The 27022-nt window shown below is 38.6% G+C and overlaps 1 protein-coding gene across 38 annotated transcripts in view; it reads left to right on the top strand.

Annotated features, from left to right (window-relative positions):
* Nrxn1 (neurexin I) overlaps nucleotides 1-27022 on the top strand; it is a 1059516-nt gene that overhangs the window by 482918 nt on the left and 549576 nt on the right. For all 38 annotated transcript variants that reach the window (NM_177284.2, NM_020252.3, NM_001346957.1 and 35 more), the window contains 3 exons: nucleotides 12613-12735; nucleotides 20013-20394; nucleotides 21381-21571. In NM_177284.2, coding sequence (NP_796258.2) covers nucleotides 12613-12735; nucleotides 20013-20394; nucleotides 21381-21571 — 696 coding nt within the window. The remainder of the gene's footprint in view (nucleotides 1-12612; nucleotides 12736-20012; nucleotides 20395-21380; nucleotides 21572-27022) is intronic.

The following is a 27022-nucleotide window of genomic DNA, read 5'->3' as shown; positions in this document are numbered from 1 at the left end:
TATCTGCAGAGTCATGGGAATCTTTTCCACAGCTTTTAAACCTAGGCAGTCTTGTAAGGCTGGAACAAAGGGGATCATCTTAAAAGAACACATTCCTAAAGCTTTCTCAGCAAATAAGCCAGCGATAGAAGTTTAACATGGAGGCACAGGCTCTAGGTGCCATACTCATCAATCCCCTACAAAGAGAGCAAAGAGTAAAGAAAAACTCAAGGAAAGAAGCATTTAATTATGTTTTTCACCTTTTATTTAAGGAAACAAAAACATATTGAAGAACATTCCCCAAATACTGAGGATTAGTTAAATATCATAAAGTCAGCCTTGGCATTAATGGCAGTCAACATAAGAATGAGAACTCTAAAGACAGAAAGCAAGCGCAAGTGAAAGAAACCTCTATTTGAGAATTATACGAAGTAGATGCTGCCCTCTACATTTGTATGAAAAAATAAATTTTATATCTATTACAATGATTTTCTCATGGAACAAAACTTATTTAATCAAATAATCTTTTCATTGTGATCATAGCTCTCCCTTTTTTATATGTCCATTTACATATTAATAAATTTTCATATACTTAGTAGTAACTATAACACTTTAATTTCCAAAAATTAGAACAGGTTCACCATCTATAGCAGTTATATAGGATTCATTTAAAGAGACACAATTGTAAATCACTATGACCTTTCTTCAAATAAATGGACAACAAATGTACTCTAATTTACTTGAAAGCATGTTAGCTCTTCAGTACTTAGTTTTATATCTGCTAGCTGTCCTATTATGTGATAAGCATTTCTTGGAAATGAACTTTTTCATCTTAAAATAAAATCACAGTCCAAGTTTTTTAGATTTGTTTATAACTGGCTTATTTATTGTGCATATTTCTATGTTTCTAAGTTGAGCTAGAATAGATCTGTGGAGAGCTATTTTTAAAACATTCTTTAAGCAATATATTTGTTAAACTTGTGAAAATTTTTTACTGTGTTGTAAATATAATTATGTACTTGAAAGGTAGAATATATTTTTAATCTGTATGCTTTTCCCATTGAAAAATAGTTATACCAGAGGTATTATCCTGATCTGTCATAAATGGGTACAATCAATATCAAAATGCAGGAGTCCAAATGTTTTTGTAGATGGTTTAAACTTCCTTTATTTACTTTCCCAGATCAGCTTGATGACATTTAGCCAGGAATGGAACAGGAGATGAGAAATTTGTTAACAGTGAAATTTATAATAGAACAAAGGAACTGTGGTGAAGAGATGTCCCTTGAGGCATTTTTTTCCAATTCCCCAAATGTCAAAACTTTCTGCAAACAAACTGCATATCTACTTACTTGTTTCAAAATTAAATATGAAGACTTGAGCTCCTGTAGTACCTAAGCCAATTAGCTTCTTTTTATCTAGACCTTACTAAGTACTGGTCTCAGGTCCTTTTGCTCTCTTAGGTCATACATATTAAGTTTATTCTCAAATCAATTGAAAGAAATAAATGTGTCCCAACAGTTATCAGCTTGTTGATTACCCTAAGTCTCCAGCCTTAGGGTTTATCATATCCCATACTTCTACATATTAAAACAGGGGGCATAGATAATGCTATATCTTTGTGAATAGAAGTGTTTAAAGTTTATAGAGTTGTTTTTAACATATCATTTGTCTTAAGTTCATCTACCAGAATACAAATCCCATAAAATATGAAAAAAAATTAACCATTTAGTCAGTCATAGTGCCACACACCTTTAATCCCAGTACTTGGGAGGTAGAGGCAGGTGAATCTCTGTGAGTTCCAGGACAATGTAGTCTATAGAATGAGTTCAATAACAACTAGGACTAAATAGCAAAAATTCATCTCAAAAACAATAACAAAAATAACCCTTCAACAAATACTTGGCAAATTGTTACTGTTCAAGGCACTGAACAAAACGAAGTAACATGCATTTTCCAAATTATGAGATATTCCTGAGCTTTCAAATTCATTCAGATGATGATAATGACAATAAAATATTGATAATAGTTACTATAATGAGAAACCACCATACAGCAGATGTTGCTTTAAGTGATAGGAATGCATTAAACTCCTTTGTATATGAATGATTTCTCTTATTAGCATATTTTACAGATCAGATTACCAACAGAGACACCTGGAAACATAAGTACTTTGCCCAAGTTCCCATCAGGATAGCTGCTCCAGATTAATATAAATAACATTTTTTAAAAGTATAAAACAGAAGCAGAAAGGAAGATTTTGGGTAACAATTTAATCAACACAAAACCATGAATTTAAAGTGGCCTGTTTTTCTGATGGATGTTTATAAAATACTTTTTCTCAGCTGATAGTGTTCAGATTTTGAAGAACAGGGAAGCCAAGGTTAATATTTGATTTTATGTTATTTACTCACCATCTCTTTAATAGGAAGGGATTTTTAAAAATGTTTTAGTGAAACACTCTGTGACTGCTCTTAGTTCTCAAGGCAAATAGCCCTATATAAGTCACTCTGAATCATCATAAAGACTGCAAACTTGACTGAATTGAAGAGAACTTAAGGAGAAATAGAACAAGGATTGCAGTAACCCAATTCAGTTGATCATTCAACTTGTGGTTTCTAGGGTGACTAATCTGTCACCAAGTCCAGTTGTTACTGCATTAATCTATGCCAGTAGGACAGACCAAGGGCAGTTCTTGGGTTATCTACAGATCATGCTATTAAATGAAGACAATGTGTTAAGAGTGAGTTCAACTTTTCATTGTGTGTATATTCTTAAATATACAATTTATTGAAGTACCTAAGAACCATCTCAGGGAGGACCCCATGTAGAGGAAAGTACTGTCCTGTCCCTAGGTTTAGATTCTTCATTTGGAACAAGAGCCCCATGTTTTCATTTTTTACTAAACCTGCAAATTATGTAGTCTGTTATGCCCATAATATAGAAAGTAGCAAGAGTAGAGGCGTATGATGTACATGTCTAATTTCAACTTGCAATTACATTTTCCTGCTGACTCATAGCGGAAGGAAAAACAGTGAAGTCTCACTCTCCCAACTCATTACAATTAGACGAAGGCAAAGTGGAGCTGCTTAAGAAAGAATTTATATGCTTTCGGGTTTTTTTTTTTTTTTTTTTTTTTTTTTTTGTAGAGGTCCAACTAGTATCTTTTTTTTTTTTTTTAATTATTTTCAAACTAGAAACTAATAACAAAGTCAAATGGCAGGCTGTGGGTGTCATAATAATCACCCAAGAAACACCTCATGTCATTTTCCCATTTTCCAATAGGAAGTTCTGTTGCCAAGTACCATGACTCAGGCTTTGGGCTGCAGCCATGTCTGCCTGTTTCCAGGGCTTTTCTCCATTCCTGCCTTGTCACAGTGACAAGGCTGGCTTCCAGCCTCCCATAAGCTCCTGCTAAGTGAATTGCCAATAACCCTGTCTTTAACACCTGAGGAAATTGATATAGATGGAAACTAATTTTTAACCACACACACACACACACACACACACACACACACACACACACACACACACACACATAGGTACACAAGCATCAAACTTGAACATGAAAGCTTCTCAAGTTAAAGAAAAGTAAGGTAACTCATACATTCTAGATTTTCTATTTTTTAAGCACTTTAGTTGTTTGTTTTTAGTTTGTTATTTTTCTTTCTTTATGTGAAACGAATGTTAAAACCTGGGCAATACACATAAACTAATTACCATACTTAAGGTCACCTTTGAATCAAAGGCAACAATGACTATAAACTGCAAGAGTATATGACTCTCAAACACTTGACTATTTACAGTGATGGCACATGCCTTTAATACCAGCACTTGGGAGGCAGAGACAGGTGGATTTTTGAGTTTGAGGCCAGTCTGGTCTACAGAGTGAGTTTGAGGACAGCCATGGCTACATAGAGAAACCCTGTTTTGAAAAAAAGCAAAACAAAACAAAAAAAGAAAAAGAAAAAGAAAAAGAAAAAGAAAAGAAACAGAAAAAGAAAAAGAAAGGAAAAAAGCAAGCTTGAGTAATTACAATAGTGACACTATGGCTTGCCAGCTGGATATAGTAACTCTGATCAGGAACGAATATTCTATCCCTGATTTAGTAGGATACAAGATCCTTCACAACGATAGTCAGGATTTTGCCAAAACTGACATCATTGTTAGACACCAAATACATTTTCTAAATATAAGTGAATAGGAAAATGTGTTATGCAACCCAAAATAAGAAAGAATAATTATACAAGAGAGAGACATAGTAGGAATCATTTTTGAATTCTCATGATTCTGTGATGTCCTGATGTTAAACTTTCTCTCTCTTTCTAGTTTAATTAAAGGGCGTTAAAGGCAATTTACTGGTTTTAAAGAATATAATAGTCACATATGAATATACAACCAATTTGTGTGTGTAAGATAATACATTGCTTTTCAGACTTTATTCATGAATTATGGAAATCTTAATATCTACTTTCACATTGGTGGCAATATTTAGCCCAGACTGCTGTGCTAAAACACAACCTACTACTAATAAAAGGGAGACTGTAGGTGAATCATTTCTAGAATACAAATTATGTTGAGTTCTACCTGTCTATCATCTCTGCAAATTCTAGTTGATGGACTTGCAGAAAGAGCACCAAAAGTGTTCATGCTTACTAAGTGATGTTGTTGTAGAAGCAGGTTGAACATTGAGTTGTCTAGGTAGTGTTACAAGGAAAAATTTGCTGATGTTTTTGGGGAGATAGGTCACTGGCTCAGATCACTGGCTGTTCTTCCAAAGGACCCTTGTTCAATTCCCATCACACACACACACACACACACACACACACACACACACACACACGACGGGTCACAACTGTCTGCAACTCCAGATCCAGGGGACTCAACACACTCACAGGGACATACATGTAAGCAGACCACCAAATGCACACATAATAAACAAATAAATAAAATATTTTAAAAATTGTATTTTGTGATTAAGAGACTAAGTGCCTGAAAGAAATAGCCTAGCTGTATACTTGACATCTTTGGAATCTATCACAAGTGCTAGATAGCTACCTAAAAGATGTGAAAAGTTGTGGCATAATTCTGCCTTCTGGCACACAATTCTAATTTTATTAAAAGCCCAAACAGAAATACTTGGATTTGCTCGATCCAGCTATATTACCTTTCAGTTCCAGAGGCAATTGTGAATTTTATTTAGTGGTCTCTTCTGGCTTCCTTGAAGGTTCCACCCGTTTAGTTTTATTGTCCTCCATTGCTTCTCTGTATCCCCGTTCCCATGCTCACAAAACACTTAAGCATTCACAAAATATTTGACCATATGGTTTCAGTTTTTAAAATATCTGAAGTTAGTATCATGTAATCATTTCTTGCTCCCATAAGATTGAGTACATCTTTGTTGACCAATTTGTGACTCACCTGAAAATATATTTTAAATTAATTTTCATATATAGAGTGAATGTTTTACAACCAGTTCAGTAAAATAGTGAATCTGAAATTTCAAATTCCAAATTCAAGCTTATTCTACTATGCATACTGCTATACCTTGAAAGGTACAAGTCTTCACATTTAAACATTTATCAAGAAAGCATACATCTCCTTCAGTGTTACCAGTAAAATGTTTACTGCTTAGAGGCTGCTGTGGCTTTCACCGATTCTTCTGCCCAGTTGGAATATCTACTTTAAATGCATATAAGAACAGAGTTGCTGCAGATTTCTCAGTGACATGAATAAAGCAATGAGACCAAAGACTGTTCACTGAGCTTGACCAGTTAGGTGACTTTATTAAGTGAATTCCACAGCAATCAGGGATCTGGGTCCTTTTCTCACACTGTATTTGATACTCAGGTAAATCAGCTCTGCCTCATGCAGTTGTATTCAAAATGCAAGATGGTGTTCCTTAGCTGGACACTCTTTGAAATCTGTTTTTGTCACTAAACTGGCTATTACATGATGAATTTATATTCATAACTTCATAACTTTAAAATATAATCTAGAGTGGTTCAAGAAAATAACTTACAAATAAGAGATTGAGCAGAAAGGCTAAAAACAAAAAATCAAAACAAACAAAAAACAAAAAACAAAAGAAAATTTTCTTTTAAAAGGAAAATTTAAAAAAAAGAAGAAGAAGAATCCTATTGCTGAAACAGCACAGATTTTTAGCAGTGGCTCTATAGTATGTAGACAATAAAATAAGGCAGTAAGATGCTTATCACATGAGAATGGGAAGCACCTAACAGATCTTCAACACTTGGACTTTGTAACTTTGTAACATTGTAAACCTATATGTGACCCAGGGCCTATAAATACAAGCAAGCCACAGGCAGCAGAGTCAGCTTTATGTACCTTCTATAGAATAGTCCGTGATCTTCAAAGGCAATTGTGAAGATTTAAGAAAAAAAATATTTTTTATAAACCAGGTATAATCTTGAAAATAAAGAATTATTTGCAACCAACTTCAGTAGCCTTTGATGGGGCATCTGATGGGAAAGGAGAAGTGAGCTCTCTATTGGAGGAGCTGATAATCACAACTCAGAAACAGTCGGGATTTTCAAGGTATTCCAGATGTTTCAGAATAGGAACCAGGCAACCCCTCTTTTCTGCATTTTTAAATGTCTCCTTTGCATAAATACATGCAGGAAACATAATTAGTTTAAAAACAATGATAAAAGCTACTGTCACAGTTCACCCCTGGGGCTTCACATGCCGGAGCTTTCTTGTTTTTTTTTTTTTTTTTTCATTTTTTTATTAGGTATTTAGCTCATTTACATTTCCAATGCTATACCAAAAGTCCCCCATACCCACCCACCCCCACTCCCCTACCCACCACTCCCCCTTTTTGGCCCTGGCGTTCCCCTGTACTGGGGCATATAAAGTTTGCAAGTCCAATGGGCCTCTCTTTGCAGTGATGGCCGACTAGGCCATCTGATACATATGTAGCTAGAGTCAAGAGCTCCGGGGTACTGGTTAGTTCATAATGTTGTTCCACCTATAGGGTTGCAGATCCCTTTAGTTCCTTGGGTGCTTTCTCCAGTTCCTCCATTGGGAGCCCTCTGGTCCATTCAATAGCTGACTGTGAGCATCCACTTCTGTGTTTGCTAGGGCCCGGCATAGTCTCACAAGAGACAGCTATATCTGGGTCCTTTCAGCAAAATCTTGCTAGTGTATGCAATGGTGTCATCGTTTGGAAGCTGATCATGGGATGGATCCCCGGATATGGCAATCACTAGATGGTCCATCCTTTCGTCACACTTCCAAATTTGCTTTTATTGTGAATAAAACGGAGGACAACCAACCAGGTCAGTCTGTAGAACTGAGCCTTCTCCCACCCAATTCTCCGAACAGGGAGAGAGAGAGTAACTCACCTCCACCATAACTGAAAAAAAAAAAAAAAAGAGTCCCATAAACTTCTCTGTGATTTCACCACAGGAAACCTTTACTGTAATTTAGTGCACTCAATAACCTATCCACATTTAGTGACTATTTATGCTGAGATTTCATGAGACCATTGGGTTGATCATAATGTCCCCTTTAAAGTTATCATTTGACTACAAAAAAAATTAAAAATTGTCACTTATTAAAATTGTCCTGGATTCATTGGAGTTTAATCATTTTAGTAAACAAACAAATATACAAACGAGAAGCCCACTCCTCTGTGGAGTTCTCTCTAGCCTCCCAGCTTCCACTCAGGCCAAAATGAATCTCTGAGTTAATAACAGTAAGAAAGCCCTCAAACTATAGAGAATATCATTAGGATGTTAAGGTTTTTACATAGTTTCCAGGAACGGGAGTATTGTAGAGCTGTCTGCTCTTTTCAAGTAAGAATGCTTAAACATAGCCCCACTAGAATTTCCTTATAAGCTTTTATCAAACATGGACAATAGGAACAGGGAAGAAAGTTCAAGGTAATAGAGTCAGTGCATAACAGACTAGAGACGAAAATCTAGTTTTTTTGCCCCTTGTACTGTGTCAAAAGTATGAATTATGATACATCATCTCCTTTCTTCTAAAGATTCTAAAAATATAAGATCACACTGATTTGACAATGAAAATTGAAAGTCTCATTTTCCCTCTGTCATTGTTTCTCTCTGTCTCTCTGTCTTTCGCTTTCTCTCTACCTTCCCCCTCCCTGCCTTCTTGCCTCCTGCCCCCATCTCTCTCTTTCTCTCTCTCTCTCTCTCTCTCTCTCTCTCTCTCTCTCTCTCTCTCTCTCTCTCTCTCTCTCTCCCTTCATACCTTCATTTGTCTCTCTTACCTCAAATTTAACTTTAAGCTTTCCAAAGGTAAGTCTTTGAGACAATTTAGAATTCAAAGCTGGGTATTTTATGCAACATGTATGACAGACTGAATTGTTACACAACTTAGATTAAATTCTGTTCAAAGGAACCAACTAATAAAATTACACATAGTTTTTGCTTAGTTTTGATGTTTGAAGTAGCACAAACAGCAATGGATAAGCAAAATATAGTAACATATGGTAGTATTGATAAGATCCATCTATAATAGGCAAAAGTTTTTACATATCACTATCCCAGAAGAGTGGCTAGTGGGCTAGAATCCAGGGAACTAGGTACTTCAGTTAAGTAGCTGTGATGGGGATGGCATTTTTTCCCTTTGGTTATCAGCCTCTCTACCTATAGATAGTTCTGTGAGCTTCTATTCCCCTTCTCCACAATCCTGCTTCTATAACTTTCTGAAATAACAGACTATAAAGGTAAATTTTGATACAATTTTGCAATTCTTTTGCTGAGGGCAGCGGACTTCATTTATTGCTCTCAGAATGTCCAGGCAACATTTTTCTGTAGAAAGGATGCTTGAATGAAGATGGAAGATCTCTCAATCTTAATTCTATTCTCTATTGCCTTTGAAACTTAGAATTCATGTCTTTCTATGAGATTTGATTCCTTATAATTAGTTTTAAAAAATAACATCTATGTCTTAAATAGTCAGCTACAATAACAACAAATGACAAAATTTCATATAAATCTATTCGATACATAAAAGAAGTAATATGTTGTACTTCCTTAAAAGGTTGTGTCTATCCCACTAAAGCTATTGCAACAAAACATTGCAAGGGTAACTTTTTCTCATCTTTTTGGAAGTCCTAGATAGTTCTGGTCTCTGGTCAGGGCTCTTCCTGGCTTGCATAAAGCTGCCTTCTCTCAGCAGCCATACACACTCAAACAAGCTCTCACTCCCTTCCTGTTTTGTAAAGAAAATCTTTCTACCTTGGGGTTCCCTACCTCTCAGAATGCCCAGACAGCATTGTCTGTAGAGAAGACACTTTAAAACAAACAAACAAACAAACAAACAAACAACAAAGATAGGAGATCTCACATCTTAGGACTTCTTCTAAACCTAATTATTTCTTTACCCCACCTTTTAATATACCATCATATTGGATGTTTGGAACTCAACATGAGAGCTTGGGGTTCACAAATGTCTGGGCCCCATCACATATCTTTCCTGAAGGACTTATGTTAGCATAATTGAGGCGTGTTTGTGTACCTTCAAAGGATAAAATAACTTTCATTGGAATTCAGACTATTAACAGCTTGAGTGGCCATAATTTTACCATTAAAACTTTGTCAAGAGATGAACAGTTTGCCAGTTATAATATCACCCGTTTAAACACCTTTAACAATTTCATGCATTTCTAAATATCTAAGAAATGTCAGGGTCTAAATGAATGGCTAGGAAGTCTTTGCTTTATGGGTGGAAACTGAGAAGTCTGGAAGTTAAGTTTTCAAATATTACAGATTGTAGAGAGATTTTTTTCCTTCCTTCCTACATTTTGTCATTTGTAGCATTAATTTTAGCTTCACTGTGTGGTTAATGTGCTGTTCAAAGATTCTCATTCACTTTGGCCTATACACGTGGATGTAGAGGTTGTCCTAACAGTGCGCTTATTCTGTAGAAGAAACTCAAAGTCACCACAAGGAAAATCCCCACATTCTTTAATTAGAGACAGGGTGTGTGTGGGGGGGACTAGAAGTCAATTTGCTAGCAGAGGGTCTCATTGCTATGCCAGCGAGCTCCATAATGCAAGTGGATTTATTCTAGTTTGGAGTAAACAGACCGAGGAACCCACTCAGCTCGACTGCTTTTTAAGCCCTGTGACCTTGGAATCAGTGGTTGTGCCTCTGTACAAATTCAATTCTACATCGACAAGTTGATCAAAATGTCGAGGCGAAGTAAGGCATGTGGTACACAGCATGCACTCACTGGTCTCAGCTTTGCAGAAGCAAATCAAGGGCTGACAAACAAAATTCTTGACTCTCAGCACAGTGCACTTCTCATTACATTTCATGTTAAGTGAGCACCCTCCTTGGGAAATGAGACTATCAAGTGAATTTTTAAGAGCCTTGTCTTCTAAAATCAATCTGCTCACATTTTTAATAATGCAAGAAAGAAGTTTGAAGTTGGCCCACAGAGATTTCTGTGAAGCAAAGGTTTATTTTTAATTGGATTTTGTGTCTGTTGTTATGGAAATGGCAGTCTCATAGATTAAGCATTATGATTTTCTGCAAGATGAAGTCCAGAATGGGGCAAGAGGATGAGCTCATTTTTATGCTTCTTTTTCTCGACAAAACACATTTAAAGTTAAAAGGACAGGAGGAAAGTCACTTCAGAAGCATTGTTTCTAAGGGAAAAATCCCCTTCTAAAAATATCTTTCAAATGACATAGTCTCTTCTCAAAGATCAAAACTAAGTATGAGCCAGGTTGCCAGTAGGATACAAAGCTGATGTGACATTATTAAACATCCCTTTCTTCATTGTTGAAATCCTAAAGAGCTTTGATCCTGGGATTCGCTTCCAACATTTGGTCTCCCTGTATTTTTGCAGATGCTGATTTCACAGACTTCTTCTAGTTGTTCAGCGATCCATTCCTGATAACTTTTTTTTTTTTTTTTTTTTTTTTACAGAATAGTTTTTACTCATGTACCAGGATGTGTAATCTAAGTCCTGTATAGAAAAACAGAGAGGTTTTGTTTTCTAAGTCTTAAGGAAGACTGACACTGGGTAAAGAATTGGGGCAATTCCCATGAAAAAGACTAGCTTATATTTCTGTCTCCTCTTAAGCCCCAAAGACATAGTAACAAAGGAATACAAGACTTACCATGATAGGTAGTCGCACCATAAAGGTGAAATTGGAGGCTATATGACTAGTTTATGGTTGTCATAGCTAGCAATGACCTCGTGTAAGTGGCCTACTGAGAATTCCTCCCTTTGGTTCCCTGACAGTCTCTTCTTTCTTTCTCTCTTTGCACATATTCTCACACTCTTATTTGTTCTCCTATGATCCCCTATATTAACTGGTTTGACTTTAGGATTTGGTGAAGAAAACTGAGGAAGACATTTCTGGCCCTCTACCAGTAGCAAGTCAGGAAAGCAAATGGTTTCGGGACCTTCACGGTATTAATGCTCCTGAAAGTTATAATGCTTTAAAAAGGAGAAATCCATTAAGCAAAATAATACATGTTTAACATCATATTCTTCTAAATGAAAATCACCTTGGATACTTTTATTTAAATTATCATATGTAATAATTTTATTAAAATTATAATTATGTCAACATTTCCCTGTTTTTAAGTAAAACACAGATATAGTCCCACTTGCTTGCCTTAGTAATTTTCATTAAACATATTTCATTTAAACTCTGCGCACACATCCTTTGGAAATTCCTTTATTAATTGATTACACTCTGCCTCCTTTCTCTTGGCCTCTATTGTTTATCTCTGTTAGTTAGCATCGCCCCTACCTCAGCCCCTGGCTTTTAACTGTATGTTGTCTACTTTGGTCTACTTTTTCCAAGTATTATTATTCTGATGTAGTCAGAAACATCCCCACCATACATGTAGATTTTCAAGATACCATTTATTTATTAGGATGTTTCTTTAGACCTGGATTTTAGACAGACATTCAGAGGCTGACAAACTGAGAAACTTCTTGAATATTGGAGATACACACAACTGAAGATCTGAAGAGCAACTATCATACAGACAATACCCAGAGGTTCTTACTAGGGTGCAGTTGCTTCTTTACCCAATCATCTAAAAATGTGTGTTACTGGCAACAGAAGCTAACCCTACTCGATTAAGAAAAGTATCATGTCAAATATCCTTTTAAAAGTTGTACATGCAAACTTGGGAAGGTTTCCAATGCTATATTGACTGTGCCTATTTATGACAGCAGGTTAATTCTCTTGTCTTAAATCGATGCAAAAGACTAAAAATTCTAAAATTGTCACACCTGAGTGTTTTTTAACTTGTCATTTTCCTTGCTTGCTATCTCTATTGGGCTTGAAAACTGGCCCAGCTTCTCTCCTCCCTCTCCCTCTCCCTCTTCCCTCTTCCCTTTTCCCTCTCCCTCTCTCTCTCCCTCCCTCCCTCCCTCCCCCTCCCCTCCCCCTCCCCCTCCCCCTCATCCTCCTCCTTCTTCTCCCTCTCTCTCTCTCTCTCTCTCTCTCTCTCTCTCTCTCTCTCTCTCTCTTCCTCTCTTTCTCCATTCTCATTACTTTCTTCTACCTTGCTTCCCCATTTCCTTTTTCTCTTTCCTCACACTTTCTGTAAGGTTCATTTTCTTGTATGATTCTGATTGCCCATAATGACTGTTTGGCATATTCTACAGGCAAAGGTCCTGAGACCCTTTTTGCTGGCTATAACCTCAATGATAATGAATGGCACACAGTGCGTGTGGTTCGGCGAGGAAAAAGTTTAAAGCTAACCGTGGATGATCAACAAGCCATGACAGGTAAATGCTTTGGTCACTGTTACCTTTTTATTGTCGTCCTTGTCATCGTCATTGTCATCATCAATGTCATATTTCTTTTTTTTATTTAAAATTTCGAGAATTTTATACATGGATAGTATGTATTTATATCATTTCCACTCTCTTTCCACCAGTTTCTCCCATCCCCCACTGTCTTAGGTGTGGCTTCTGTTATGTTGATAAACCAAAAGTGTACACACTTACACTTACATATCTAGTCACCATTGAAAAATTAGGACAGGAATTCAAACAGGAACCTAAAGGCAGAAACTGAAGCAGGCGCAGAGGAACAGCGCTGCTTTGTTTTTGTTTTGTTTTGTTTGTTTTGCTTTGTTTTCTGCGTATATATATATTGTTTGTTTGTTTGTTTGTTTGTTTGTTTGTTTTTTCCCAAGGCAGGGTATCTCTGTGTATTTCTGGCTGTCCTGGAACTCACTTTGTAGACCAGTCTGGCTTCAAACTCAGAAATCTGCCTGCCTCTGCCTCCCAAGCCCCCACCACTGTCCGGCTTGATATTTTTTGACGTGTTGCACTCAGCCTGCTTTCTTACAGCACCAAGAACCACCAACCTATGAGTTGCACCTCCCACAGAAAACTGTCCCCGCCCACACTAAGATGATCCCGCCCACTTCAGTCATCAAGCATGCAATGCAGGCCAGCCCAGGAGTCAGTCTGGCTGGGGCATTTTCTCAGCTGAAGTTCAGTCTTTCAAAATGACTCTAGCTTGGGTCAAATTGATATAAATGTGGCCAGCTCACCACCACTCCTCTCAATATCATACTCTTTTCTGTAATTATTATAGTTTATGCACATACATATGTACATGTGAATACAATCTATTGGACTCACCTGATCAACAACCAGGGTTTTTGTTAGTCTGTGGCTCTTTTTGGGGGTGGTGGTGGTGGTGGAACATTGTCACCCAAGTAGCACTGGCTTTTTAAAGCTATTCATATATAATCATAGATAGACTTATATGTGTTATATTTCTATTTTTAAGTTTCAGGTGCTTTTTCAAACCCAAACTAGTTTATAATATGATGGTTATATGCATTGTATTTCCCCTCCAAGTTGTCTACCAGTATTTGCATAAGTAGCCTATTAAATCTTCCTCTAAGTTGAACATATGTGCTGAACGACCCACAAAGTGAGGACTCCCCCATGTTCTGACTCAGGAGAGGCAACACCCCAAATCACTCACAAGAAATGGTCTTGATGCAAACCACAATAGGACTTTTTATTTCAGGCACACTCTGGGGCCCACAGTCCCACAGTCGTATACCACACAGGGGTAGATGACTGTGGGCTCAGAGGAGCAGGGAAAGGGAGTATTTAAAGGAAATAACCACAACTCAAGGGGATGGGGAGGGCGTTATTGGAAAATACCAAAAATATCAGTTAAGAGTCATGAGGACAAGGAAAAATACCTGATAATTGTGTGGTTATTTCTCAAGACAGTTTCTATGAGCCTCTAACAGTAGCACATTTGCATAGCGGGTTCCAAGAACAGTCAGGGTGACCCTTTTTTGAACAAACACTCTCTGAACCCAGGAAGCGGCGTGGGTAGAGAGAGGAATGACGCTATCTATTTTATGATTAGCATGCCTTGGAGCATTGAGTCACAAAAGTCACATTCTCAAGCCTGGACCTAAAGGCCAAGTCTTTTTGTTTTTATGTTATACTTCTTCAGTGCCATATCATTTTCCTTTTCTATTCAAGAAGTTATACTATATTTTAATTTTGTGGCTTGGTGACTATCTCAGTGCTTCATAAAATATTGAAATCACTTAAAAGCCAATTTATCTTCACTCCCTTTGTGTCTAATGCATTTTGTTGATGAGCAGGAGAAAATTCTATTTTTCCTCGTTATTTCATTGTTTTAGGCTATCATGAGGTATTGTTTTTTCTTGTTTCTTTGTTTGTTTTTGTTTTTTTGTCACTTAGCTTGTGAGTTGAACTCTAGCATTCAGGATGTCAGACTCTCTTCTAGATTTATGGTCAAAACCCAAGTAGGTAAGCCGTCTAAACCTTTGTCCTCAACACTTAGGGAACTCAATGCCAGAGGAGTCTCCACACCCCTAATCATTGGGAATGAACCACACAGCACAGTCTCAACTCCTTTATCTTTCGTAGAGAAAGCACTCAGTGATTATGTTAGCACAAAGCCCTGAAGGGTCTTTGTGTACCCAAGACGGGTCCCTTTCCTAGTACAAAGGGCTTCCCAGGCTGAGCAAAGAGGAACATTCTCAATGGAAACGTAACGTGTATGAGGCTATAAAGTTTGAAGAAATCATTCTTTAAGGAAGTGAACCACACGTTCATGGAGCTGTCATTGTCATATATTTCATCAGTATGTGTCACTATCTTGCTTTATTTTTCCTGTGTGTTGGACTTGCGGGAAGAGTTACAATGTGGGGGAGCCTGGCATGTGTTTAGCTTAAGATATCTGCAGGAGGGGCTGTTGCACAGTGCTGACGTGGGTGTTTACAAGCGCCTGTGTGGGGGCTCTTTGCCTTCTGTTTCTGTTGTCCAACTCTGATGTGATTGTTTTCATGTTCTCTTATTATATTTTATTATTATCCCTCAGAAACCTGTTCTTTTTTAATGAGAGAAGGAAAGGAAGTTGAATCATCTGGATGGGGTGGGGGTTGGGGTGCAGAGAAACTGGCAGGAGTAGAGGAAGGGGAAACTGTAATCAGAATATATTATGTGAGAAATGAATCTATTTTCAATAAAAGGAAAAAATAAAGTAATGAATGCAAAAAGAAAAAGAATGGTGTAAATGTAATACAATCATTATTCATAGGAGGCTCTGAAATAGCCACCTAAGGCAGAGGGCAGCTGGTTTTAGCTCAGGTCAGTTCCCAGACGAGAAAGGAATTTTTAAAACTAGTTGCTGAAGCAACTGGTTGTTATCCAGAGGATTTAAAGTCATGGCCTTGAACTTTAGAAGTCAAGGGCAATATATGCAAAAATCACAGCAGAATATTGTTCTGTCCTAGTGCCTTTTATACCATAAAGCAGATAGAGCATATTATAAAAAAATAATTTTAAGGAATAAAGTATTAGAGACCCTTAATATAAGACCCTATAGCTTTTCAAAATATTAAAGAAATAGTAATTCTATTCCTATTTGTTAACATGGAAAGTATATACCTTTTTTGTTCTTGAGAATGTCTAGAACTCATCTTAATTAGTGAGGATGATAATTTCAAGTAGAGAGGGCCAAAGATAGACAGTGTCTAATGAAAGGAGGGGTTGCACAAACTCTGAGGTCTCCTTAAATTGAGAGTCAGTGTATTTCATTTCATCACTTCCTATAAATATCCTGTGATTCTGTGCTCTGTGCTGTGTGTGTATGCTGTTCTGTGCTCTGTGATGTGTGAGTATGCTGTTCTGTGCTCTGTGCTGTGTGAGTATGCTGTTCTGTGCTCTGTGCTGTGTGTGTATGCTGTTCTGTGCTCTGTGCTGTGTGAGTATGCTGTTCTGTGCTCTGTGCTGTGTGTGTATGCTGTTCTGTGCTCTGCTGTGTGAGTATGCTGTTCTGTGCTCTGTGCTGTGTGTGTATGCTGTTCTGTGCTCTGTGCTGTGTGTGTATGTTGTTCTGTGCTCTGTGCTGTGTGAGTATGTTGTTCTGTGCTCTGTGCTGTGTGTGTATGTTGTTCTGTGCTCTGTGCTGTGTGAGTATGTTGTTCTGTGCTCTGTGCTGTGTGTGTATGCTGTTCTGTGCTCTGTGCTGTGTGAGTATGCTGTTCTGTGCTCTGTGCTGTGTGTGTATGCTGTTCTGTGCTCTGCTGTGTGAGTATGCTGTTCTGTGCTCTGTGCTGTGTGTGTATGCTGTTCTGTGCTCTGTGCTGTGTGTGTGTGCTGTTCTGTGCTCTGCTGTGTGAGTATGCTGTTCTGTGCTCTGTGCTGTGTGTGTATGCTGTTCTGTGCTCTGCTGTGTGTGTATGCTGTTCTGTGCTCTGTGCTGTGTGAGTATGCTGTTCTGTGCTCTGTGCTGTGTGTGTATGCTGTTCTGTGCTCTGTGCTGTGTGTGTATGCTGTTCTGTGCTCTGTGTTGTGTGTGTATGCTGTTCTGTGCTCTGCTGTGTGTGTATGCTGTTCTGTGCTCTGTGCTGTGTGTGTATGCTGTTCTGTGCTCTGCTGTGTGTGTATGCTGTTCTGTGCTCTGTGCTGTGTGTGTATGCTGTTCTGTGCTCTGTGCTGTGTGTGTATGCTGTTCTGTGCTCTGTGCTGTGTGTGTATGCTGTTCTGTGCTCTGTGCTGTGTGAGTATGCTGTTCTGTGCTCTGCTGTGTGTGTATGCTGTTCTGTGCTCTGTGCTGTGTGAGTGTGTATGCTGTTCTGTGCACTGTGCTGTGTGTGTATGTTGTTCTGTGCTCTGTGCTGTGTGAGTATACTGTTCTGTGCTCTGTGCTGTGTGAGTATGCTGTTTTGTGCTCTGTGCTGTGTGAGTATGCTGTTCTGTGCTCTGTGCTGTGTGTGTATGCTGCTCTGTGCTCTGTGCTGTGTGTGTATGCTGTTCTGTGCTCTGCTGTGTGTGTATGCTGTTCTGTGCTCTGTGCTGTGTGAGTGTGTATGCTGTTCTGTGCTCTGTGCTGTGTGTGTATGTTGTTCTGTGCTCTGTGCTGTGTGAGTATGCTGTTCTGTGCTCTGTGCTGTGTGAGTATGCTGTTCTGTGCTCTGTGCTGTGTGTGTATGCTGTTCTGTGCTCTGCTCTGTGAGTATGCTGTTCTGTGCTCTGTGCTGTGTGTGTATGCTGTTCTGTGCTCTGTGCTGTGTGTGTATGTTGTTCTGTGCTCTGTGCTGTGTGTGTATGTTGTTTTGTGCTCTGTGCTGTGTGTGTATGTTGTTCTGTGCTCTGTGCTGTGTGAGTATGTTGTTCTGTGCTCTGTGCTGTGTGTGTATGCTGTTCTGTGCTCTGTGCTGTGTGTGTATGCTGTTCTGTGCTCTCACTGAACATGAGAAACCCTGTATGCACTGACTCAAACTGAAATTGACCCCACATCATTAGCAAATCTTTCAAACTGTATCTACAAAATTTTTCAAATTTTTTTACCCTTATATACCCTACGTGTGTGTGTGTGTGTGTGTGTGTGTGATGTCCTCTGCCTATTTAACCCTCCTAATATCTGACCATCATCATCCTTCTAACCTTGTATGAGCCACCAACCTCACTTGTTCATGGTTGTAACTCATTCAGTAAATAAAATCTCTGTTCACCTTTAGAACTGGGGTAAACGAACTTACACGTCCAATTTTTGAGGCTGTAAAGAATATTAAAAGGCAACATCATCATTATTGAAGCCTCAGTGATTTTTCAGTCTTTTATGTTCCCTATACTATATAGCTTATTAATTAAATGATGCTGATGGCTGTAGAGCTTTAAGCTTGAAAATGATTAAAGATATTTACCCTCCTTGGTAACAAAGCAGTATTAAGAACATTGAACAAAAGCTTGAGAGCAAAAACAAAATGATGTTATATGAAAATTCAGAATTGCTAAGAAAATAATAGTATTTTACTTAAATAACATAACCAGAGGCTTCATAGCATGTGGCTGAGAAGACAGTCACCTTCAGTGAGGTATGGGTTTTCTTCTCACTGTGTAGAGAGGAAATCAACCAAACCAGAGTAAAAAGAAAACATAACAAAGAGAGCTGAGGAGCCACTTGGAGAAAGGATGATTCTCAGAGAATAAGAATTAAGCACAACCCAAGAGACTTCTTTTGTGCCAATGAATTTAAAAGCATTAAAGTCAATTGATAACATAAGCACTTTTCTTATATAACCAAGTATATCTGTCATATTTTATTTACAGCCCTGTTTTTTGTTACTATCCAGCATCTTTGCTGTTCTTATGAACCAAATGAAAGCTTGTCAGAGTGTTAGTGGGAGCCCACATTGGTAGTTCCACAATATCCATTCAGTTTAGAAAAATACTTCAACACCTTTTCTTAGGGCCTGAATCTGATATTGGCCCTAATTAAGGTTTTCCATTAATATCATGGATGATAGCATAGGATGAGCTTAATAAATTTTCCAATTATGCCAAATTTGATAGGTATACTAGCCAAGAACTTGGCTGGGAGGACTTAATTGCAGTTTAAGTGACCTCTGTGAGTTGCAGCAGAATGTGAGACATACATGGGGAATAAAAGTTTGGAAACGATACACAAGAAAGGAATACTTTCCATGGATGATGTATTTTACAACCTAGAAACAAAGTTCTTATATTTTTATTTTATTTTGAAGTTATAGGAAGGTAAATATGGCATTAGTTTGACTATTAACAGGACTGACAGAGCAATCTGGTGAGAGAGGAGAGGTGGGACTAGATAGAGTGGTGACTGAGTAAAGCTGTAACCACATATCCCAGTAGGATGCTTGAGATGGTCTCCTGTGGTTGTTGTAGGCTCATGACACTTGAATTCTCCTCAGAACCAAGTGTGGGTTGAATTAATGCATTGTGCTTAGTTGGTTATCTAAAATGAAAAAATGTGAGGAACATGTATCTCTAAAGTACTTGGGAGACCAGTGCAAGGAGACAACCTGGGTATTCAAAAAGAAAGGGAAAAGACAAAGAACGTTTTGATTTCAAACACATCGTAATGTTTCATTATTACAAAAAACGTTCAGTGGTTCTTTTCCATTTATACAGGGTATAGAACAATACGTAATAACATCCTATTTAAGGAAGAAAATAAGAAAAACATTAGCTAAACACAAAACTAAGATGTGTGGATTGCTAATGGATGTGCAGTTCTTTAGAGCAATCACTTCTTTGACGACTTTCTTAACCTTCCTTTACTATTTTCTCCTTTACCTAACTTTTTATGAAAGTGATAACATGTTAATGAGGATTTTGTTGTGGTGGTTATGTCAAGACACCGTTTTTTCATATAGCTCAGGCTGGCCTAGAATTCAGTATTGTAGGTCAAGCTGACTTCTAACTCATAGTCCACTTTCCTTAACCCTTCAAGACATAGAATGACAGAAGAGAATCAACATAACCAGGCACGAGGAGCATTTTTATTGTATCTAAAATTTACATGGGTATTAAAACTTGTCTAGGGTATTTTATTATGTATGATCACTTTACGCTTAAGTATCATCTCGATATTCTTGCTACATGTAACACCTATCAAGTAGGTTACCTGCCTTTTATGTTTTGAAATATACTATTACTGTGAAAATCTGCAGTTGGAAGTGTCTTTCATATGCACAATATAGCAATGTCTTTTCATTTTCTTTTAGGCCAAATGGCAGGTGATCATACAAGGCTGGAGTTTCATAACATAGAGACAGGCATCATCACCGAACGACGCTACCTTTCTTCTGTCCCCTCCAATTTCATTGGGCACCTGCAAAGCCTGACATTTAATGGAATGGCATACATAGACTTGTGCAAAAATGGTGATATAGATTACTGTGAACTCAATGCCAGGTTTGGATTCAGGAACATCATCGCAGATCCTGTCACCTTCAAGACCAAATCGAGCTATGTTGCCTTAGCTACATTGCAAGCCTACACCTCTATGCATCTATTTTTCCAATTCAAGACAACATCTCTAGATGGACTAATTCTGTATAACAGTGGGGATGGAAATGACTTTATTGTGGTTGAATTAGTTAAAGGGTAAGTATATATCAGCTCAATGAAAAGAGAAAACAACACTGTATAAAAGTGAATGTTAATATTCAAATTCTACATGAAAGGCAGTATGTTGACTTACGCAGTGGTCAGCAGGAGGAGGAACTCAAGTTACTCAGTTTTTCATAACCTTTACTAGGTATCTTCAGTAAATACAGAACGATGCAGCTGCTTGTATGTACAGTTATATATGTGGGAACAGATCAGTTTTAGTTCATGGTAGATCTCCTATGACTCTCATACTTCAAATGTGTATTTCTTGAGGTTTGACACTAATTCTACACAAGTATTGTTAGGCCACTATGTGCTCAAACAAGTAGCTAGTCCAGTTTATCATATTAGTTATTTGATGAAATTACAATTAACTTAAGATTAATTGTGTGATGAATAGTTCAGGAACAATGGTGTGTAAATAAAAGGTTCTGAAAGTGCCAATGGACACATCTTCAGTAATTTGGACATTTATTTATCCACCCAGTGAATATTATTATATACTTATATAAATACACACACACACACACACAGACACACACACATACACACACACACACACACACACACACACACACACACACACACACACACCATAGACCCCAACTGAGTCTAGGCTAATATGAAAATGCAACACAAAACCATGACAATCAGTTTCCTTTGATGATCATGCACACATTTTAAGGAGTCTTAAACAGAAAGACAAATATGCATTATGTAGGAAATATGCATTAGAGCATGTTGTTGACACTTGAGAACACACCTTCCATGAGAAGTATTGCCATGCCAGTGTGATTAACCAAAGGAGAAGACAGTAGAAATGGGGAATTCTGTCTCCTTTTAGTTTGTCTTGCATCCAACTCTGTCTTCAGACACTAGAAGGATAGATTCACCTGAAAGTGTCATGTGTGATGTCTTGTTTACCATCCGTGTTCGTTCAGAAAGCAATGGCTTTTTTCTCCATTTCATTTCCTCTCTAGGTACTTACATTATGTGTTTGACTTGGGAAACGGTGCTAACCTCATCAAAGGGAGCTCAAACAAACCACTCAACGACAATCAGTGGCACAATGTGATGATTTCACGGGACACCAGCAATCTCCACACAGTAAAGATCGACACAAAAATCACAACACAAATCACTGCGGGAGCCAGAAATCTAGACCTCAAGAGTAAGTACTGTCTAAGCTGTAGTACCAGCATCTCTCCAACATCTGTACACGACCAAACAAAAACCTTTACTTAGGGCACATGCACATGCCTTCTGTAAAGGCTGACCAGACTTCCGGCCGTTGCACATGATTAATAATACAACACACCATTCTCTGTTCTTCCTTTAATGTAGCACGAACATATGTATTTTTAATAACAGTTCAAAAATGCAACACCTAAGAATGCATGCATAATTAAAAATTAAAAATGAGGAAATGTGCTCCTAATCCTGATATTGTTAGGAAAAGTAGACACCTGGAAGTTTCTTAAGCCCCAATCCTTTTCTACGAATCTGGAGTTAATAGAACCAGATACATATTGAACTTCTAGACCCTTTTAGTTTTATTCCCCTGTTTGGTTAGATTTCTTTGATGACTTCAGACCCTTCTGCCAATATCTCTGAGTGTGGCTTACCCTTTGTAATCTGTTTTAGTTTCATTTTCCTTACCACATCCCTAATACACACATGCACACGTACACACACACACACACACACACACACACACACACACACACACACACACACACATCTTCCTGTTACTTATCCCTCTATCTTTGTCATCTATCTATCTATCTATCTATCTATCTATCTATCTATCTATCTATCTATCTATCTTCCTATCTGTTTCTCTCTGTGTCACACACACACACACACACACACACACACACACACACACACACACACATCTTCCTGTTACTTATCCCTCTATCTTTGTCATCTATCTATCTCTATCTATCTATCTATCTATCTATCTATCTATCTATCTATCTATTTATCTATCTATCTATCTTCCTATCTGTTTCTCTCTGTGTCACACACACACACACACACACACACACACACACACACACACATATGAATGATGCTTAGTGAGCTGTTGGGAAAGGCTTAGCAGACATTTTTTCGTTATTGAGATTTCATTTTTCTAGTGCTTTAGAAGACAAGTTAGCAATAGGATAAAATAACATTAGATTCTACTTGCATGGCTCCAATGTGAGAACCATAGCCACATATCCTGTCATACGGATCCGGACAAAAAGACACTGGAGAAGCTGACATTGAACTGTCACTGAGAGGCTTGGACATCTCACCAAGGGATGGAGTAGCTTCTAGAGGGCAGAGGAGTAAACCCAGATTTAAGCACAGCTCCCTCTCTTCTCCCCTGCTTTGTCCTGGTGCGTGGCAAAGCCTCTCAGATATCATTACAGGCATATTTCCTTTTAAAAAACGGATTTATATTGATGGAGCCCGTTCATTTGATTCAAGAAATAAATGCATTGGAGAGTTACAGAAATGGAGAAGGAAAATCTAAGAGTTGTCATTCTAGAGGGAAAAAATGCCTTTTAAACAGGCTGAAATAAGAAAATATTTTGCTTTATGTAATTGTGGTTCATATTTACAATGCTGGATCCTAGTTTGTCACATGTAAAATATGTGTTAATGGTGTTTCCCTTCTTTCATAGGAAGCCCCTTGTTAAGTTCAAAGGGCTCTCTCTCTCTTTTGCAAACCTAACAGGAGACTCAAAGGAATGCAGTTTAATAAGCTTCTCTGTTTCTCTGTCTTCTCTGAGACAGAAGTGAGCTATGTATTTGGTATTCAGAGGATGCCCTCATTTGCATGGTGGACTCAGGAGGCCATTTCTAAGGAAAGGGGAAGCCTGAAGTTCAGTATACTGGCCAGGCCAACTATGAGCTAATAAAATAATGCCTGGTTTATGTCAGAGAGTTTTCAAGGCACATACATGATCCTCCTGAGAGACCTCAGAGGGCATGTCAGAGATTCAGATGACTAGAAGCATTGCTTGAAGGATTTAATACTTATAGTCACAGTTTGTCATCATGAACAATGAAATTCCATGGGCTGTGACTCTTCAGATGTTTGGAACAGCAATTCCTAAAAGCAAACATTTGCTTTTTATTTATTGCAATGGATATAAGCTTGATAGTATGCTACAAGAGGGTTCTTTCTGAGACGAGTGTGTGCCTGTACAAATCTTAGACACATTTTCTTAATACATGGACTACTTTTAGTACTGATGAAAAGAAAAGCATTTTCCATAATAAAGAAATGCCGAAACCATGAATTAATTACATGAAGAGTGGACAAAGTCAGATTTTAAGTTTAAGACTCTTACTAAATGTTTAAAAAAAAACCAAAAACTCAGTTTAAGTCAGAGGCTAATCCCCACGCTGAGTAGATGTGTGTGTTTGTTTGTGGCTGCATGGGCACATTCCCGTGTGTATGGCTGTGGGTTTGGACCCTAGAAAAGGGTGTTGGGTGTCTTAACTGTGGCATTCTTCATCATACTCCTTAGAGCCACAGTCTCTCGTTGGACCAGGAATCCCCAGCCATACTCCTGTTTTGTCTCTGCCTCTCTGCACTGATTTACAGGCATGTGCATGGCCACGAAGGCTGTTTGTGTGGATTCTGGGATACCAACTGGGGGTTTCATGCTTGTGTATGCAGTACTCTTACTTACAGATCTACCTCTTCAGGTTGACGTATTTATTTATTTATTTATTTAATCCAATAGTTATCCTGCTCAATTCTGTGAAGCCACTGTGCTTTCAGACCTCTCAGATGAGGTCACAAAACAAGAGCTGCTCCCTAAAATTAGGCTGAAGTTTCAGGTTATAAGTGGGTTTGTGACTTTTAATAGGAACAGCAATCCCAAGAAACACTCTGGAGGGAGAGCGTGATGTAACCCATCACATCCTTGCTCTGCAGGACTTCGGTGCTAGCCAGATGCTATTTACTGAGCACTGACTCCTGCTGAGGGTCCTGCCATGAAGTTACCATCCCAAGGAACACACTGCGTCTGAGCACTCACATGTAGGACATGACAGGGAGGAAAGCTATGGCACTGCGTGTGGGTACCGCAACTGGGCTGAGCATGAAGACTTTTTGAGAAAGCCTTGTTTAAAGGATACAGGAAGAACAAGTGAAAACAACCAATGGCTGCTCTTTCTTCCCTCGTGGGCAGCCACGGGAACTAAGGATGAGTTTATGGGTATGAGACATGCAGGGCTTCACACCTGGAACTGACTGTGCCTGCCAGTCACGTAGGAATACAGGAAGCAGGAGAATCACTGTATCTGAGTCAGTGGGTTTATTTTCATTGACATTCACCCTCTGAGAATTAAATGTATTCTGACTTATCCACACCCTGTTCAAATCCATGAAGAATCTTTACTTCTCTAAGGGAAAGCAGTCAGCTTAGCTACACTGCATGCCTGGTAGTTCCTGAAGTGCAGAATTCCGTGTTCTTCTTAGAATAACTCACCAAGGATGCCCAGGAACGACTAGAGATGTAGTCAGAGATCCTCACTACATGTCGTGAGCATCCTGAACCAAGGCACAATTTATGTTATACAATCTTTAACTCACTTTTTAATGGGTTTGACTTTGGTCAGTCCTCATCTGAAGTCACTTGGCTAAATCAAATTTCTGATGTTTTCACTTACATTACTATACCTAAAAGAACCACCAGAGGGCAGCATAGGGCCATGCACTGTTACACAGTGTTGGGGAGGGGATTAATTCGCTCCTCTAGTGCAGGCAAACAGAATGCCTTTGTTTCCAGAATGTAAAATTCACATTTAGCCTTGACAGCCATTCAGGCTTTTGTCCAAGACTGGGTTTTATCTTGTAATTGTGGAAATATGAAACCCAGACCTCTCTCCTCCCCACCTCGATTCATATGGAAATCGTCATGAACAAGCCTCTACCCAAGGAGAGTTCCAGAAAAGAAATTCCGTGCTGATGACCTTGTTCTAGCGATCTTTTCTCGCACTGCCCAAGTCTCCTGGGTGTATGCCTCTCCCTGCTGATACAATTTGTTTTCATCTTTATTCCCAGCTGCCGATGTCTATTCCCTTTGGCTATTAAGTACAAGCTGCAACACGCAAGGAAAGACACAACATTCATGTACTCTGGACTGATCTCATAGCATGACTCTATTTATTCTGGAACTTTTGAGTACTGACCCCTTTAGTGAAATAATGCAATCCCTCCGTGTGCTTGTCTTGTCCTAATTTGGCAACTTCTATGCTAAAATATATGGAAAGGGGCTGATATTTATTGAGTCCCTATTAAATACTCAATGGATTTAAATGAGGTTATTGTATGTAATCCTTATGAGTGTCCGGGATTTGAATTGAGGTCAGTCTTGCTTATTCATTTATGTAGTTCAAGAATAAAAATAGAACAGACGAATAGTTTTGGGTCTCCATCTTCCATGGGTGTCCTTATTTAAGAATTAAGTTAATCCATCAGCAAATTGAGGCTTTTAAAAATTTGATTGGGGCCCGACTATGGTCCTAGGTGTATAGCGGACAGTGCCCTCAGGTGGCCACTTAGCAAAATTACACCTTGTAACTCTGGCTACATCTAGGTCATCCAGGGGGTGAACACTTTGTCCCCTTCTCCTTTATCCCTCTTACAAATCCCAAATTAATTTCCTTCCTCATCTTTTAGCATTTTCCGTATCTCCATTCAAATCTTCGACTAAAGGTAGCTAACTGCCGGCTACTGAGTTTCCCTTGGCCAAGCGAGTAAAAGGCCCCCTAATCAGCCAGGACTTTCCATTCCAACGGATTCCATGTCTAAGTGGAGATTTGCATACATCCTATGCATGTTCTTTTCTTTTGTAACGCAGATCAGTTTGTTCCCTAGCGGATCTCTTTCTCTGGACCTGGACATGAGGCACACCGGCCTGATCTACCTTTTCACATTGTGCTTTGAAAAACATTTTATTGAATGTTGTCACTTCCAAAGTTTTGATCACATTTAAACATGTCTGAGCTTCATTGCTTGACATGTGTGACTTTGGGTAGCTCTTTTGTTCTTTCCTAGATCCTTTTGCTCAGAGAGGAAATGTTCAGATAAGAATTTGACTTATATTGACAGTGGAAGAAATTCTTGTTGGCCTCTTGGTCATGATGTAGTGAGATTTACTAACACGTTCTTAATTTGTGTGAGGTTATTTTAAGGATTATTTGAAAATTGAAGAGACAAGACACCTTTTCAGTGGCTAACCATGAGGGCCCTTAGAGGGGTAGGAATTTGTTGTAATTGCTGCACGGGATCTCCAGAAGACCTGGGTGTCCCTGGCACCTGCTCCCTCCCCCTAGTCCTGTTTCCCAAATATCATCATGCTTCTGAGACCTTCTTTCTTCCCTGCCTGCTGGCACTGCCCTGACGTAACATCTCATTACTGGCAGTGGTTCAGATTTGGAACTCTGCTTTATCTCACTGTCAAATTCCCCCAAACACGGGATTTAAACCCAATGAGTGGACCTGCCACTGTGGGCTCTAGAGTGCAGCAGGTGCTCTCCCAGCTGTGGTGGCTGCTCTCATTTTATAAATTGGCTATAAATGCCCAATTAGATCTTTCATGCATGCAGTACA

This window comes from Mus musculus, chromosome 17, assembly GCF_000001635.26.
Source record: "Mus musculus strain C57BL/6J chromosome 17, GRCm38.p6 C57BL/6J".
Taxonomy (NCBI): Eukaryota; Metazoa; Chordata; class Mammalia; order Rodentia; family Muridae; genus Mus; species Mus musculus.
The sequence above is the reverse complement of the archived record's forward strand: the minus strand, read 5'-3'. Positions and strand labels throughout refer to the sequence as shown.